Source organism: Hypanus sabinus, chromosome 8 (assembly GCF_030144855.1).
Source record: "Hypanus sabinus isolate sHypSab1 chromosome 8, sHypSab1.hap1, whole genome shotgun sequence".
NCBI classification, from domain to species: Eukaryota; Metazoa; Chordata; class Chondrichthyes; order Myliobatiformes; family Dasyatidae; genus Hypanus; species Hypanus sabinus.
The window spans coordinates 154,360,698-154,379,599 of NC_082713.1; the positions used below are offsets into that span (position 1 = coordinate 154,360,698).

The window sequence follows — 18,902 nt, forward strand, 5'->3', positions numbered from 1 at the left end:
CCCTTCGGCCCAACTCGCTCAGGCTGACCAAGGTGAGTTTTCCTTCACCTCGCACTATCTCCCCCTAATAATGCTACCTAACTACAAATGTGTCCTTCTGCTCCTTACGAAATTTATATGTCACTTTTCTGGTGACTGTTCCCTGTCCAGTTATCCTTCGTATCGGTCACTACCCTCCCGGGGTTATCTCGCTATCCTACCTACACTAGTTCATGCTGTGCCTCGCACAGACTCTGCTCTTCACTGCTCGTTCATCGCCTCCAGCTTCTCGCACACGTCTCGCTTTATAACGTGGGTTATACTTTACCTTCCCCTCACTCCCTTGGCAACGGATTCGGCCATTGGCCCGTATCCGCAGCCCTGATCCTTTCTATGATTCATTGAAAATGAATGTGCATTTCCCGTTGTGACTGGAAACTTCACGTCGTTTGCACTAAGATTGAAAACTCCAAACACAGCCTTAGGTAACTGGCACCCTTCCACCAAACCCGGCGATCGCTGCGAAGACTATCTTCCTCTCACAGACTCCTCCTTTATCCCCACAGCCTTTCTGAAACACCCAGCTGTCTGGAGAGATATGTCAGGCGAAAAAATCGGAGAATTCGAGGTAAGACGGGCGAGAAGTTTTGGAGCTAACAGATTTACTTTGCCCCTGCAAATGTAATAAGCGACGGCCGGTTTGCGGGAACGAATTCAGTACAGTTAAAAGGTGGTTGTGCATTTGGCAATTTATGCGCTTATCAATGTGTTCAATAGGGGCCGGTCATCCGTAGATAGCGGGACACATTGCGGAGTTACTCAACATGTAACTGAAAATTGAAATCCTCCAGCTAGGGTTCTCCTCTAAGTCCAGAAACTGTGAGACTGTTAACTTAATCACCTAAAAATGCATGAATTTAATCAGGTTTGCATTTTAATTAGAAACTATTCACGTACCATCTTTCTAGGGATGCAGGAATTTGCCGAGGGTTCACTGTGAAAATATTCGAACACTTGGAAATATTTCCGTTCATTTCAACAACCGAACCCCAACCATATCTTGTTTATTAGGCCTATCCTCTTTGGAGATATTATTTGTTCGGAATTGGAACTATTGGAAGGAAAGGGACATTCGGTGTTTTTGAAATAAAAACACAAAATGCTGGCAGAACTCAGCAGGCCAGACAGCATCTATGGGAGGAGGTAGTGACGACATTTCGGGCCAAAACCCTTCATCAGGAGTTTTTATTTATTTCCAGCATCTGCAGATTCACTCGTGTTGCCGGTGTGTTCGAAAGTCCGGGGGCAGATGTTCAAAGAATCTACTGAACCGAGCAATGAGTCTGTTAGAATATTTCCCAGCAGACCAGTAACGTCGAGATGGCAATGGGTCCCTGGAGTGGAGGTTTCTCAGCCCGGTGGGCAGGGTGAAGGGAGGTACCCGATCGAGCACAACATAGCCAGCAGCAAATTTCCCAGCAGATTGGTGCAGCGTTCTTCTGAATTCTCGTGGGTGATCTCCCAGCAGATGTCCACAGTGTTTACAGAGGACTCTGCTGGGAGATGTCCTAGGAGATGTTAAGTGTTTACAGAGGTAGGAGATTCCCACGCAGATTGTCAGGTGTTTACAGAGTACTCTGTTGGGAGAGTTCCCGGCGGATATTCAAGCGTTTGCTGGAATCACTCGATGATAGGTGCTGCCCCCTGGTGCCTGGTCTGTAGTGACGCCGCTACCGCCAGGGGTGTGGTGCACTGTGACTTTCTCCTTTAAATGCGCTCAGGCACCCAAAAGTTTTTCTTAGGCATCTGACTGCGGGCACTTTCGGCGCGTTATATAGGAACGATTCGAGCTTTTCGTAAAGTAATTGTTGTCACCTTTCTCAGGGACTTTTATATCCGTCGCCGATCCGAGATCACGGGAATATTTACAAACCTAATAACAAAATGGAAGATGAGAAGATGAAAGAAGAGTACGTGCTTGATTATCACACCAAAGAGATCGACTTAGTGAACAGAGACCCAAAGCACCTGAACGACGATGTGGTGAAGGTAAGAAACAGGCCAGTTCTGGTTAAGTTGGGGTTTTTGCAAGGACAGAACATATTGCAAATAGGCAGCGCAGACTGCCCTCGATATTATGGTAAACACGGTAATTGCATAGAGTACTTTGCTTTCACTGCTGGTTCCGCGACTCGAATGAGGGGAGATTCAGGGACTTGCTGTCAACAGACGATTATTCTTATCGAAGAGTTCCAGACGGTGGAGGAGAAATAAACATGAAGATAGTTGAGTGGCAGTTCATCCGTGAACACCCGTTGATCCCAGGGCGACAAGAGCCAGCGCTTGTCTGCAGTCGTTTCCCGAAACCTGGCGCCCTCCGCGCTGTCCTGGAGGGTCCATGCGGTGAGCCATTGTTGGGGAGACGGGATGATCACCCCCTCGCTCTCAAATACCACGAACCCTCTGCAGCTTTAATGCTAGCAGCCAGCCTCAACTGTTCGAAATACATCGAAATCTCCTCATCCTCTTACTCCTCTCCCCCCCCCCCCACATTCCGAGATACTCCGCCGAGCACCGCACCCCGCCGAGCTATCCAAACCAGATACCCTGCTCCCACTGCCCAGAGTAGTTATCCTGGTGTCACTGTACCTTAAATCCCACACACCCTGGCCCATGGTTTCAATGCCAAATAGTTAGCTGATAACCTCACCCGTACTCCGCCGTACTTGAATCGCCCTTTCAGCCTAGAACCACCGCACTGGCCACCTGCTCGCTCAATCTTGCCTAAATTAGCCTGTTTGCCCCCAGGCCTCCTCAAAGGACCCCCCCCCCCCCCCAAGTTCACCCCACCCGGAATATGTTCCTGAACTCCGGACGGACTGCACTCAGTCCTTATTGCAGGCTATCAAAATAAACCCACCCACCCACCTCATTCCACTTGTCACAACCCAGTTTACGCAAAATATCCCACTTCAGCGCTTCCTTCCCAAAATACCAGGGCCGAATCCACCAATTCCCCGCCCACTCAACTCATCCCCAGAAACCCCAGCCCAACCTGAGTCCACCCTTCTGAACATACCACAGCCAGCTCCATCCATTCCACCCAAGACTCTCAATTCACCTAGCCTAGCAAAAGCCCTGAATATCGCACCTGTCCCATAATCACTCCACTCTTTTCTGCCCTTGCCAATACCAGCTGTGAGGACACTGTAACCAACCTCATACTCCTTCCAGCTGGCACCACACCCATTCTGCCCATCCCTTTCCCCCAACCTATGCATGGGGTAACTAACAGCAAACCCACACCACTATGTTCCCCTTCTGCCACCAATTCAGTACTACTTTGACTAACAAATCCACACTGCCTAGTCCACTCCACCATCTATTTGGTTTCAGAGCCACTCTGCCCATTCCACACCATTCTTCCCAATCCTGTGTCCAGAGGGTTCAACTGCCCAGTCCACTTTAGTACACCTACCACCCTTATTCATAAAAATTCTAACATACAGGAGGTTAATATCACAGTATACATAAGAATCAACTTTAACAGAATCTGTCCTGATTTTTTTCTGATTCATGTGCCTTTTATTCAAGGAAACTAACACAAATAGCATTGTCATGCGGTACAAGGGGAGCTAACTTTGTTTACAGAAAACTATCGGTTGTTTTAAACATGGCAAACTGTTTCAGACCAACCTAGAAACACAAAAAGCTTGAATTCTTTTTAGTTGCCATTATGACATTGCCCACATATCTGATTGACTCAAATAAGAAAGTATTTGATAGTTTATTGTAAAGGAGTATGGTGGACGTTTTGGGCAGAGACCTTTCATCGGGGTCTCTGCCAGAAAAGTCGACTGTTTACTTTTTTCCATTGACGCTGAATGCCCCGCTGAGTTCCTCCAGCATTTTGTGCGTGTTGCTCGGATTCCCAGCATATGCAGATTTTCTCCTGTTTGTGATATTGTGTATGATTCCCTTTAAACCAATATTCCAAAAAAATTCAGCAGTAATAGACGCTGTGAAATTCAAAAGTATTGAATTTGGGGACAGCAACCTTGCTAATCAGTCAAATGCACACTTGAATAATTAAATATCAATTATTGCCTTAAAGGGGGCAGCACAAACTTCATAAAGTGTAATTCATATATGAACAGGTGCAAGACAATGTCAATATCATAGAACTGACAGTAACTTTGCTTTATTGCATGTTGCTAAGACAGAAGGACATGGTTCTTTTTCTCTGCTATCTCAAACTTGTCATTTCCGCCATCCCATTCCTGCAAAGGAAAAATGTGCCACCTTAGTTCAGAGGATAGTGGTTTAGTAATTAAATATTCAAAAAACTTTGAAATTAACCATCACAGGACAATTTGCATTGGTAATACACCATTGCATATTGCATAATATTTTCTCTGTGCATTGAAGTGGTGAACAAGTAAATTTCACCAAGTCTATAAAATGCATCTTCAGTTTTACAGATTACAATAAATGGTTATCAAAGTGTTATGTTCTTAAAATGGAAATGTACAGTATCTGTTTTGACATCTGTACGTTTTAATTCTCAATCTCTTTGCTGTTACAAGTACAGCTCTCATTTGTAGGCCCCTCTAATAACCCCTCTACTTTTCATAGATGAAAGGAACGGCTTTTATGTTGTCAGCCATTGGTGAAATCATTTTAAAGATCATAAACTGGAACAGTTGAAAGGGTTGCCATTTGAAAATGTTCAAAGAGCCAAGCAATCGTTACTTTTAAGAAGATTTGCAAATTCATATTAAAAATTATTTGCAAATATGGATTTTGTAAAATAGTTCATGGAAGTAAAAGTAATGGTGTTCTATTAATGCTGGATCTACACTTATTGATATTGTAACAGTGGTAATTGTTTTTTTCTGAATGCACTGCTGAATAGCTCTTACAAAGCTTCAAAATGCAGTTGAGCCTATTTTTATTTGTTTATTTGCAATCTTAACATTGCAACAATTAAGTGATATGTTCTTTCATGACATGGTTCAATTGAATGCTAATTGGGATCTTGGGATTTTCATTTTCTTGTGCACTGCCACTGATCTCTGCTTGGACTACCACCAACTGGTGATCAAACACAACTGTCTCTCTTCCTGATCTGTTCAGCTTGGGTTTTATTTTTAATTCAACTGCCACTAGTTGGGGAGTTTTGTATTCAGTGGTAACCATCACAAAAGAGAGCACAGAGAGTCTATCTGAGCGATAATCTTCCAGAATGAATAGATTTATTGTTTCCCCCCCCCCCCCACCCTGTGAATTATATGCCATTTCAGCAAGTGGCTGGAATTGTGCTTCTTTGAACCAGATTGAAGAGGAGAGATGTGATCTTTCGAAAGCTTATTTCTTGTAACTCCAATGGTGCTTGGGTCGGTAAATCTGCTGGGTTCTTGCTGCAAGGGGAAAACCTCTACCAATAAAAACCATACAGTGCAGAGAAAAGTAAACTCATTCCAAGTTCTCTGAATGAAATGCTTAATATTGAGAGTCTGCATGTGTCCAATCAACTTACACTAGAGCTGAGTAACAACATGGGGATTCCATGCAACATTAATATGACGCCCGAGACTTCCACCTGATGTTTTGATACAGGAGTCATGCCAAGAAAATGAATAAGAATGAGTAGTTAACTAAAGGGGGGAGAAGGTAAGGAAAGCATGTCTATAATCTCAATGTTCTTGATAAAAAAATTAAGGGAAAGAAAATCCCAAGGATGAACATTAGTCTGAAAATGAATTGCTGAAAATCAGTATAGTTTTAGACAGAAAAGAGTAGGTCCAATCCAAGTATACAGAGCCATGAAGAGATCCTTAAAGGCCAATCAGAAGAAATATTAATTGTTGCTAATTAGATTAGCAAATGGAACTTAAGACTATCACTAAAAACAATGAAAGGAAACACTAGCAGAATTAGCAGGATTTCTAACTGAAAAGTTTGGAAAATTTTTAAAGTAAAAAATGGTACATGTCCACAGATCCCTGAAAGTTGCCTCACAGGTAGATAGGGTAGTTAAGAAAACTTATGGGGGGTTAGCTTTCATAAGTCGAGGGATGGAGTCGTGAGGTAATGATGCAGCTCTATAAAACTCTAGTTAGGCCACACTTGGAGTACTGTGTCCAGTTCTGGTCCCCTCACTATAGGAAGGATGTGGAAGCTTTGGAAAGGGTACAGAGGAGATTTATCAGGATTCTGCCTGGTTTAGAGAGTATGGATTATGATCAGAGATTAAGGGAGCTAGGGTTTTACTTTCTGGAGAGAAGGAGGATGAGAGGAGACATGATAGAAGTATACAAGATATTTAGATAGAGTGGACAGCCAGTGGATTTCCCCAGGGCACCACTGCTCAGTACAAGAGGACATGGCTTTAAGGTAAGGGATGGAAAGTTCAAGGGGGATATTACAGGAAGGTTTTTTACTCTGAGGGTGGTTGGTGCGTGGAATGCACTGCCTGAGTGAGTTGATGGAGGCAGATACACTAGTGAAATTTAAGAGACTACTAGACAGGTATATGGAGGAATTTAAGGTGCAGGGTTATATGGAAGGCAGGATTTAAGGGTCGGCACAACATTCTGGGCCAAATGGCCTGTACTGTGCTGTATTGTTCTATGTTCTATAAAAATGGATGACTATTGGAGAAATGTTGAATATTACATTTGCCAAGTCTGCTAATTTAAATTGGTTACCTCTTAGAACTAAGAACAGCGTTAGTAATGTAGGTGTGAGTCAGTTATTCTGATGCAGGTAGCATACTTATACAGCAGATTTGCACAGACAAAGGAATTACTTCTGCAGCTTGGGATCAAGAGGACTTTTCTGTTTGCTGCGAAAGTCAATAACAGAAGTTCCAGGTATCAGGATCACCTGCTGCATAAAGATCACCAGCAGTCAAGGTCAACAAAAGTGTCTTCAATTGTTATTTCAACTGCATTACTAACTACTGGCGTATGGCCAAGTGGTTAAGGCATTGAACTAATGATCTGAAGGTCACTACTTCGAGCCTCGACTAAGGCAGTGTGTTGTGTCCTTGAGCAAGGCACTTAACCACACATTGCTCTGCCAAGATGTATCAGCACTTGCCCTTCCCTTGGCCAACATTGGTGGTGTGGAGAGGGGAGACCCCCAGCATGGGCAATTGCTAGTCTCTCATTCAACACTGCCCAGGCCTGCACCCTGGAAGCCTTCCAAGGCATAAATCCATGGTCTCTCGAGACTAATGGATGTTTATTACTAACTACTGTTTTCCCATAATTCACAGAAGCAATTTCTAGCAATCATTCAAACCTAACATTCATATGCCTCATCGTGGCCTTGCTCATATAATACTGCCATAAGACACTTGATCACAACTTACTGCGGGTGTATAGTGCTGACATTTCAACCACAAGAAGCATTTCCTTTTTAGACAGTCCATCTAGAACAAGAGTGGCCTATTACTACTCCAGTTCTGAACCTGTGCATGAATTGTGTTGTTATGAGTGCTGAACAGACCTGATGGAAAATGGGGTGCAGGGTTAACCCCCCCCCCAGGAACTATGCTGCTAATAGGAGAGAGAGAGATGAAGAACAGAGGTAGAGACATCTGCTACAGATAAGAGTGAGAGAGAGAGAGAGAGAGAGAGAGAGAGAGAGAGAGAGAGACAGTTGATTTATGTATTTTGGCTCTTCACTGATTATTTACCTTTTGCTGCAAGGACGTTTCTTTGCTCGTTAACATTCCTGAGGAGACAGCAGGAGTGGCCTAGTTTGATGCACATAGACGTATTGAGTTGATGGATGGCTGATACCCTGTCCATGGGGATAAAAGACGGGTCTGGGGAGACACCCCTCAGACACACCAGTGGATACTGAAAGAGTGTTGTGCACCCACAGGAAGGTGGGGGCTTAGAGGACTGAATTGTGAGATCAGTCACAAAGCTCACAGTGGGACGGCTGGGCCGGTGGGGGCTTGTATGTGTGTCCACTCATGCCAGAGTGATGAGTCCACCATGGAAGAATGGTCTAGCTGAGAACGGAGGGGTCCTAACCGAATGACCACAATGGTACGATGGAATAAGAAGACAACAGAAGGTTTGCTGGATGCAGCTGCTCAATCTCTTGCTCGCTCTCTCTCTCTCTCCAACATTACAACACAACAACCAACTACTTCAGCACGAACTCACGAACTGAACTGAAATTTATATTCTTCTATGACAATTCATTTACCCCTAGACCTTGATAGAACTTGTTTCTTATTATTTATTATTATTCCTACACTTCTGTTTTTATTATTGCTAACCTGTTTTATATGTATATTTGCATTATTGATACTGTATTGCTTAGTTTACTAATAAACACCTTTAGTTACAGTACCGCCCAACTCCAATGTGTGCTTCCATTTCTGCTGGTCTGTTAACCCAGTTACGGGGTACGTAACTAATTGGGGGCTCGTCCGGGATTTTGATTATCAAATTGGGGGACTGGTGAATCGGGATACAAGTCCCTTGTCTGATCTGGTTGTATGGATAACCAGAAGGAAAACCAACTGAGATGGAGATTGACAAATTTTTAAAAGACCCAACTTCGGGGGCATTAGAGGATGCCAGAAAGGTGGAATTGTTGAGTATTGCAAGACAGTTGAATCTCTCGGCGGTGAAACCAGCGATGAGAAAGTTGGAGATACAGAGAGCAATAGCTGTGTATTATGTATCCCAGGAGGTGTTCCTGTCAGAGGCATTGAAGCTGTTCCCTGAGAGGAAACCAACCGAGAGTGAGCTTCAGTTACAGTTGGAAAGATTAATGTTGGCTGAGGAGGATAAGAAAAGGGAGCATGAACTCCAGATAAGGCAGCTGGAGAGAGAGAGGAGGCTGAAATGGAGAAGGAGGAAGCTAATAAGCGGAGGGAGGAAAGGGAGAAAGAGAGGCAGTTTGAGCTGGAAAAAAGAAGTTAAAGGCATCGAGGGGAGAGGACCAGGCAACAGACCCAAACAAGGGGTTCAAGATTGGTCAGGAGATTAAGTTGGTACCCCCATTCGAGGAGATGGATGTTGATAGGTACCCCCTCCATTTTGAGAAAGTTGCTTTGAATCAGAAATGGCCTAAGGAGAAGTGGGCTGTTGTGTTACAGAGTGTACTTAGGGGGAAGGCTCAGCAAGCCTATTCGGCATTGGCTATGGATGAGGCTAAAGATTATGATGAAGTAAAAAGGGCTATATTGAGGAGTGATGAGTTGGTTCCAGAGGCATACCGGCAGAAGTTCCGGAATTTGAGGAGGCCGTGGGACCGCACATATTTAGAGTTTGCCAGTGAGATGCAAATGTACTGGGATCAGTGGTGTGCCTCAAAAGGGGTCAATGGAAATTTTGATAGGCTGCAACAGCTGATGCTCATCCAGCAATTTAAAAGTTGCGTCCCTGATGGTATGAGGACGTAACTGGACGAGAAGGAGACAGCGACTCTGTCTGCGACTGCCAAGTTAGCAAACGAGTATGCCTTAACCCACAAGATAAAATTTCCCCCAAATAAGAGCTACGAGAGAGGCAGTAGGGACGGTAGAAAAAGCCCACCGGCTAAGGGAGAGAATAAGCTGGGGACTACCGGAAAAGGCAAGGAGGAGGAAAAGCAGGCTGGCAAGAAGTTTCCCAGCTTTATGTGTTATAATTGTGGGAAAGCTGGCCACATAGCATCTAAGTGCTTTGCTTATAAGAAGGAGACAGGAAAAGGAAAGATGACAACTCCGACTGGTTGCATTGAGCCGGTCAACAGACCGATGAGGAAGGCGAGGTTAGATAGAGCCCAAGAGGGGCATGAGAGGTTTATTTTGGAAGGGATGGTATCGGTGAAGGAAGGAGAAACCCCAGTTCCAGTGCGGATCTGGAGAGATACTGGGGCTGGTCGGTCATTGATTCTGAGAAAGGTGTTAGACTTCGGTGCTGAGACAGAGACTGGGGAGGTAAATGTGTTAAAAGGTATCGGAAAAGGGACTGAGGCCGTACCTTTGCGCAGGATATTTCTGAAATGTGACCTGGTATCTGGAACAGTCGAAATAGGGGTGCAGTCGGAACTACTGATGGACGGTGTGGAAGTCCTACTCGGTAACGATCTTGCAGGTGGGGATGTGTATTCAGCAGTGAAGCTGACAAGCAAGCCTGTAAGTGCTGAGGACCCGCCCATAGATTCCAAGATTTATCCTGCCTGCGCAATAACTCACAGCATGTCTAGAAAGGCGGCTGAGACAGGAACCAGTTTAAATGAGTCTGGCATTGATTTAGCAGAGATGTTTTTACCAGCCCTGTACCAGGAGAGGTTAGAGGATGGTAAAACGGAGAATAGTGGGGCTAAGGAAAGTAAGGGAGATGAAGTAGATTTAGTGTTGTCAAGGAACGGGATTTCGAACCTTGCCCATAAGATACCCCTAGGTGGACATTTTGGAGTGAGGAAGGAGGTTATGGAGGCACAGAGCCAAGATGAGAAACGGATGCAGCAGCTAGAAGGTCCAGGGTTGGACACTGGTGATTTATGTAGCTTGAAAGAGGCGGTTGTAGTTGAAGAAGTTGGCTTAACCTGCAAAGGTTGAGTTTACTCCGGATGGCAGTTGCTCAGAGAGTAACTGGGAGGATCAGGGGAATTTAGAATTTGAAAAGCGGACTGGTATTGAAAGCCTAGAAGAGGCAGATGTCCCGTTTGCCTGTGTTCAGTTTGTGAAGGTACCTGTGGATGCACAGGATACTGAACTGAGTGTTGAAGCTCAGGGAAAGTCTGAGGGGTCTGACTTGGTTGAAAAGGAATGCAGTCCTTTTGGGTCAGATGGAATTGGTCCAGTGAAGAAAGGGTTAACCTTGGCACCAGGAGAAAGTGAGGATTCTCAGTCACTGTTATTAAAAATTAGCGATGAGATGAATGCTGGTGAGATGGATATTATTGAAGATATTGGGGGAATAATGTTCCTAGACTTTTGAATAAAGTAAATTTAAAGTTGTGTTTGGTTCCAGGACTGTTGATCAAAGTGAAGGGACCATTAACTAAACAATGATTTGTCAACAAGGTGCCTGTGAATCAACTACAGTTTGTTTTGAAATTTAAGGATAAACAACTTGATGTTGTTCAACTATGTGATTTGGAGAGGCAGAACTTGAAGTGCTTTTTTGACCAAGAGGGATCACCTGCAGGTGTTAAACTGGAAACTGTTATGAACCCCGTAACTGGGTCACTTACCAGCAAAGATAGAGAGGTCCGTTGAAGTCTGATGATACTATTTTTAACAGTATTTATTAGTAAAAATACACAAAAATAATATCAATGCAAATATACAGATAATATACGTCATCAAGACTAAATCTAAAAGTGCGGGTATAATAATAATCAATAAGAAATACGCTCTATCGTTGTCTAGGGGATAATGTATTGTCTAATGGAAATATAAAGTTCACTCAGTTCATGCAGGCTGCAGCCTTTGAGAACCGCTGGGTTTGCAATGGTTGGAGAGAAAGAGAGATTTTGAGAAACTTGCCGGCTTTCCTTTTATGATTTCAATCCGTTAGAGTCTCGTTGTGGTGGCCGTTCACTTGTGGCCTCTTCTTTAGCTAAGCTGTTCTTCCATGGTGAGGCCACCAATTGCCAGGCAAGGGAAGGACGCACATGAGCCCCCCACCGGCTGTCGCTATTAAACGCTGTCACGGGATTTCTGGCATTTCTACTGGTGCGTCTAAAGGGGTTGTTCCCCAGACCCTCTTTTATCCTTACTCACGGGGTCTCAGATGTTGATCAGGTTGGGATGATGCAATCCCTCAACCAGCCCACTCTGGTCATCCCCTGAGGGGCTTCAATGAATAGTACAGTACTCAATATACAATTCCGTCTCTAAGAGACAATAGCCGTTATCAGTGGCTTTGTTTCGCTGAGGCCAGGACCCATTCCAAAGCTTGTGGATTCTGTGTGTCTCTCTCTCATCTCCTGGGTCCCAGACCCGAATTAATAGTGATGTTGCGATTCTCAAAAAGGAGGGGGCAACTTTGTACCCTTCGGCCCCTCAGAGTTGCGGCACATTCGTAACGAAACTAATAGAATTATAAAGATCCTGAAGATAAAATTAATGACTTGCTTAAAATTAATGAGTGGTTTGGAAGTTCAGCAAATGGGCTTAGTTTGGAAAACATTGGTGATAAGCTAGCTCCTGTGCAGGGAGTCTGTGAAGGCCTATTCCAAGCTGGTAAGCCTGCTAACCACATGAGAGTTAAGTGGAGAAGAGGCAAGGGTTTGACAAATGCCACTTTGAATAACAGGATCTGGTTTTGCGGGAATTTGACTTTTTTTTAGACCAAGCTTGTGAAAGATAAAGACAATATCATAGTAGATTGACTGAATGTTAAGTTTAAAAGTAAAATAGAGATTAGTATTTGCACAAACATCTGTAATGTACTACATTATAATCACACATGTATTGGTTCACACTTTGTAATATACACCTAAGCTAAGAATTATTCCACTGTAGAAAAAGAATTACTGGCACTTATCCTGGTGTTACAGCATTTTGAGGTCTACATTGGTTCGGCACAGAGACCATTGATAGTTTACACTGATCATAACCTCATGGTATTTTTGGCTAGCATGAAGAGTATAAATAGGCAGATATTAAATTGGAGTCTGTTGTTACAAGAAATCTATATTAAAATACAATAAGTAAAGGGGACTGACAATGTAATTGCTGATTGTTTATCCAGGTGTTAATTTGAATGTATGTCTGTGTTACTCTTGTAGTTAATGACCATTTCTATACTATATTAGACTCTGTAGTGTGCTTTACTAGTTAATTTTCACCCTGGTGAAAATTCCTGGAAGGATGGGGGTGTTATGAGTGCTGAACAGACCTGATGAAAATGGGATCCAGGGTTAACCCCCCCCCCCCCGGGAACTATGCTGCTAATGAGAGAGAGAGATGAAGAACAGAGGTAGAAACATCTGCTACAGTTAAGAGAGAGAGAGAGAGAGAGAGAGACAGTTGATTTATATATTTTGGCAATTCACTGATTATTTACCTTTTGCTGCAAGGATGTTTCTTTGCTCGTTAACATTCCTGAGGAGACAGCAGGAGTGGCCTAGTTTGATGCACATAGACGTATTGAGTTGATGGATGGCTGATACCCTGTCCATGGGGATAAAAGACAGATCTGGGGAGACACCCCTCAGACACACTAGAGGATACTGAAAGAGTGTTGTGCACCCACAGGAAGGTGGGGGCTTAGAGGACCGAATTGTGAGATCAGTCACAAAGCTCACAGTGGGACGGCTGGGCCGGTGGGGGCTTGTATGTGTGTCCACTCATGCCAGAGTGATGAGTCCACAATGGAAGAATGGTCTAGCTGAGAACGGAGGGATCATAACCGAATGACCACAACGGTACAACGGAATAAGAAGACAACAGAAGGTTTGCTGGCTGCAGCTGCTCAATCTCTTGCTCTCTCTCTCTCTCTCCAACATTGCAACACAACAACCAACTACCTCAGCACGAACTCACAAACTGAACTGAACTTTATATTCTTCTATGACAATTCATTTACCCCTAGACCTTGATAGAGCTTGTTTCTTATTATTTATTATTATTCCTACACTTCTGTTTTTATTATTGCTAACCTGTTTTATATGTATATTTGCATTATTGATACTGTATTGCTTAGTTTACTAATAAACACCTTTAGTTACAGTACCACCAGACTCCAACGTATCCCTCCATTGTGAAAACGTGGTGAGACCATGCTATCATGAGCTCATGGTTCAAAGACAGGGAGTCCAAGGCAATTGGGAGCCAGGCTGTACATTCAGTAATGTAACATTGCAATAGAGGGAAAAAGCATAGCTGAATCTAATTGGAACCAAGTACAATATCTCTTCAATGGTTATAAACATGTGTCATGGGTATTGCCTCCATTATGTTTTCAGCAAGGAAGTTCATTACTCATATTAATGCTAATCCAGCCATCAATAGAAACATAGCAAATCCCATCTTTATCTGTTGCCCTACACGTGTTGTAAAATGCTCGGCTCTCCTGATGTCCCAATTACGTCAAAATGAAGGCAGGTATACACACTCACTATTGGCAAGCTGCAACATTTTCCCTCCCAGTGTCATAAACAAATTTAGTCAAAAAAACTTTCAGATGTATAATCATATCACTTTATTCCCTTGTTCTGAGAATATTGCCCATGTCTCCATGTCCAGCTAGTACAGTGTGCTTGTGGCCACCATCCTAATTTACATCCTCCAGAAATTTAACCATCTGGTGTTCAAACATCAACCAGACCTATTACATGAAGCTCACTAATAAAACTTCTGTTCTATAAACTATCACAGTTGTTGTTAGTTAACCACCAAGGGTATATCAGAGCAAACACGAGGAAATCTGCAGATGCTGGAAATTCAAAGAACACACACAAAATGCTGGTGGAACACAGCAGGCCAGGCAGCATCGATAAGGAGAAGCACCTGTCAATGTTTCGGGCCGAGACCCTTCGTCAGGGTATATCAGAATCAGGTTTACTATCATTGAAATATGTAGTGAAATGTGTTATTTTGCTGCAGCAGTACAGTGCAATATACATACACACACATACAGGGGATTCCAGTTAACTTGGGCATCCGCTTGTTTGCGACAGCTCGTAAAGAACAAATACAAATCCAGAAAATAGTCAGAATTCCTTTCATTTATCTGGGACATTATGCTGCATAAGTGGGTCAAGACACTTGCCAAACATTTTCTAGCTAGTGTCAATCGCATGCACGTCATGTGGTCATTAGAGCAAACTGTTTTTAAATAACGTCACTTGTGTTCAGAAAGCAAAGATTTGTGTCACTGATAGTTGATGAATAACAAACAGAAAGACAATTCAGAACTATTTTGCTCACTGTGATTTCAAGCATGCATACTTGGGAATGCCAGAAACGGTTGTGGGTGGAAATGAAATTATTTCACTACATCAAGTTAGGAACTATAAAGAATTTGAAGGTATCAACAATTAATGAATTCCAGATGTATTAGTAACTAATACACAGTTTTATAGTACAGTAGCTGTTTTGATAATGCTCTAATTTGTTGTGTATTTCATTTAAATACTGTACATAGTTTCTTACTCAGTTAAATAGGAGTTTATTTTTTAATACCTATTTAACTATTTCCATGAAACTTCGGCTAATTGGGCAACTGTTTAAATGGGCCACAATGTACTGGTCCTGGTGTGTCCTAATTAACTAGAATTGTGTGTGTGTGTGTGTGTGTGTGTGTTTGTGTGTGTTCTGGTGCAGTTACTTAACCCTGTGCAGAATCAGAATCAGGTTTAATAACACTGGCATCTGTCATGAAATTTGTCATTCATGGCAGCAGTACATTGTCATACATAATAAATGCAAACTATACATTATATAAATACAGAAACACACACACACACATATACACACACACACACACACACACACACACACACACACACACACACACACACACACACACACACACACACACACACACACACACACACACACACACACACACACTCCATTCAGAAATCTGATGGCAGAGGGGAAGAGGTTGTTCCTAAAACTCGAGTGTATGTCTTCAGGCTCCTGTATGTCCTCTCCAATGCTAGTAATGAGAAGGGGACATGGTCTGCATGGTCAGGTTCCTTAATGAAGAATGCCACTCTTTTGAGGCAATTCATTTGAGGATATCCTCAATGATGGGGAGGCTAGAGCCCATAATGCAGCTGGCTAAGTTGACAATCCTCTGCCACTTTTTCCGATCCCGTGCAGTGACCCCTTCATACCAGACGATGATGCGCTCGTTTAGAATGCTCTCCACAGTACATCTGAAGAAATTTACTAGAGTCTTTGGTGACATATCAAGTCTCCTTAAACGGCAAATGAAATATAGCCACTCTGCTAAATATGGCATGTGAGTAAAAGACAGCAGTCAGAAAGACAGCCAGAAGCAAAGGTTCTAGCTTCCTCCTCCTGTCTGCCGCTGTTCACTATGTGGTTGGTGGCAAAGACGATGCCCCGATTATTGTTGAGATTGCGTGGTATGGAGGTCTGTTGGATGGCACCTACACAACCAAGTAATAAAGGGCTCTTTCAGTGCTTCAGACTTTGTTTCAATGCATTCATTGATTTAGCAAACCAATGGCCTGCTACATCACAGCTTAATTATCATTATGGTGTTCACTGTATGCATGTGCATAGATTGTAAGTAATATTGTCACTGGACAGCCCTTACCTCCCAGTAAATAGCCTTTTACATATCATGGTGACTTAAATGCAGGTGGCATGCTGCACTGTTTCAGAGCGGGTTCATGAATGCCAGCCATTGACCAGCATGGCACAACATGTTGGAAACACTCCTATGGGATTTAAAAGGAGTGAAATCCATTACCAATTTCAGCTTGTGTGGAGTTGGCTCGTGTTCATTAATGAGCAGTAACGTGCCTGTACTCAATGGCACTCAGCCACCAGAGGGAACGGAATATACTCAACAAGCCATGTAACCTCTGTCTGCTTCCCTCTGTCAAGATTAAATGAAACATAATGTCCGGTGTAAAGGTGAGGGACAGAACACACTGCGTACTTGCATAGGGACAGAGCAAGTGATAGGATCCACTCAATCTGACTGCCAATCTGTTCCGTCTCACCTTACAATGAGACACAGCCAATTTGACTACCTTGTGCACTACGAAGTGCTCAGGTGACGACCATCTTGTAGAACCGCTGCCGAGCTGTCAGTGTAGTCACATTATATTCTGGGGGAATGCCTTCTACTACATCCATATCTGGGTCAAAGCAATAAAGTTTTTTTTAAACTTCCTGGTATTCTGAAGGCTTTAATAAATTAAAGAACTTTATAATCAGTAGGTACTTAGGATCACTGACACAGCCAAATAAGAATCAAATTAGCAGCTACTCTGACAACAGGTAATGATTCCTTTAAATATTTTGTTGGGTGGTTCTTCTGCTGTAAAGTGCATTCAGCTGCTAAGAATGTTTGAAGTGGCAGCACAACCATTGTATGCTGAGCAACATATCGTCACCAAAGAGGCAGCCAACACAAATCTCCATGAGTGTAGGCGTGTATCAAATGCCATTTGGGAGCTAATTCTCATGTCCTGTCCATAAATAGATGTGGCAGGAGTGGATTTCTTTTAGTCCATGATTTTATTTTAGTAGCATCTGAAAAATTATCAAACTGAAAATATTCCCGAGTCCCCACATTATAGTAATTTTGCATTGACTGAGCCAGGGCTCATTGGAGTTCAGAAGAATGAGAACCCATCTCACTGAAGAGTATAAAATTCTAACTCTGTAATGATCTGAATCTATTTGCACTGAGATGAAGAGAAACTTCTTTCTCCAGAAGTTGGTGAAGTGGTGGAATTCTCTACCACAGAAAGCTGTGGAGGCCACATCACTGAATATACATCAGAATGAAATAGAAAGAAAGAAGACATCATGGGTTATGGAGAGAGAGTGAAACGATGAGGCCGTGACCATTTAAAGTAATGGAGCAGGTTAGAAGCACAAGTAGCCAACTCGTGTTTCCATTTTTATACATTTTATGTTTCTTAGGGTTTCACTGTAGATGGAAAGTTCTTTGCTGTCTGCTTTAGCTAAACTATGGAAATCTTTACAAGCTACCATATACAGAAAATAGTTTCACTATTAACTATTACTGGAAAATAATGGATGGTGAATATTGCTTTGTTATAATTTGTAAATAGTACAAATCTATAATAACATCAATAAAATGCTGAGATTCATGTATTAGTATTAAAGAGAAGGAAATGATTACATTTTAGTGTTTTCATATCTGACCTCACTGTAATAATCATGTAGAATGTATCAGTAACATTTGACCTCAGAATGTCAGATAATGTGAAAATTTATATAGGCCCATAACATATAAAACATAGAGCAAAGTGAAGCCATTCAGCCTATCCAGTCTGTTCTGACCTCATTGAAGTTGGGCTAACAGGCCTGTAATTCTATTGCCTTTTGCCTCCCTCACTACTTAAAAAGAGTGGAGTGAAATTCACAATTTTCCAGTCCTCTGGAACCGTTCATTATCTCAGGATTCTTGTACAATGACTATTAATGTCTCCACAATTTCTTCAGCTACCTCTTTATGAACCATGGGGTGCAGTCCATCTGGTCCAGGTAACTTATTTACCTACCTTCAGACCTTTCAGCTTCTACACAACTTATCCTTAGTAATAGCAACTACCCTTATTACTGCCCCCTGAATCTCTGGGATTTCATGTTGATGGTGTCTTCCGCAGAGAAGACTGATGTAAGATACTTATTCAGTTCATACATCCTTTGTTTGTTCCCCACTACTAACCCTCCAGCATTATTTCCAGTGGTCCAATATCTATATTTGCTTCTCCTTTACTCTTTTATAATAGAAAATACCTTTAGGTATCCTCTTTTACATTATTGTCTAGCTAACCTTTATATTTCCTTATTGCTTTCTTTTTGTTGTAATCTGTTGGTTTGTAGAAGCTTCCCAATCCTCTAGATTTCTTCTAAGTTTTGCTATATTCTATGCCCTCTCTTTTTCTTTTGTGCTTCCCTTGTCAGCCACGGTTGCCTCATCCTCCCTTTAAAATGCTTCTTATTCATTGGCGTGAACCAATTCTGTGTCTTCCAAGTGTTACGAAGGTGAAGCAACTCTGAGGGGCCGAAGGGTACAAAGTCGCCCACTCCTTTTTGAGAATCGCAAGATCGCTATTATTTGGGGTCTGGGACCCAGGAAATGAGAGAGATACGCATCATGAGAGAGGGAGATGCAGAATACACAAGGTTTGGAATGTCTCCTGACATCAGCGGAACGGAACCACTGATTACTGCCATTGTCTCTTGGAGAAGGAATTGTATATTGAGT

General features: G+C 42.7%; 1 protein-coding gene across 1 annotated transcript in view; it reads left to right on the forward strand.

Annotated features, from left to right (window-relative positions):
• Positions 1 to 411: 411 nt before the first annotated feature.
• The window catches only part of LOC132398614 (caveolin-1-like), a 30,759-nt gene continuing 12,268 nt past the window's right edge, over positions 412 to 18,902 (forward strand). The window contains exons 1-2 of the mRNA XM_059978274.1: positions 412 to 607; positions 1,864 to 2,028. Of these exons, the coding sequence (XP_059834257.1) occupies positions 578 to 607; positions 1,864 to 2,028 (195 nt within the window). The 5' untranslated portion in view covers positions 412 to 577. The remainder of the gene's footprint in view (positions 608 to 1,863; positions 2,029 to 18,902) is intronic.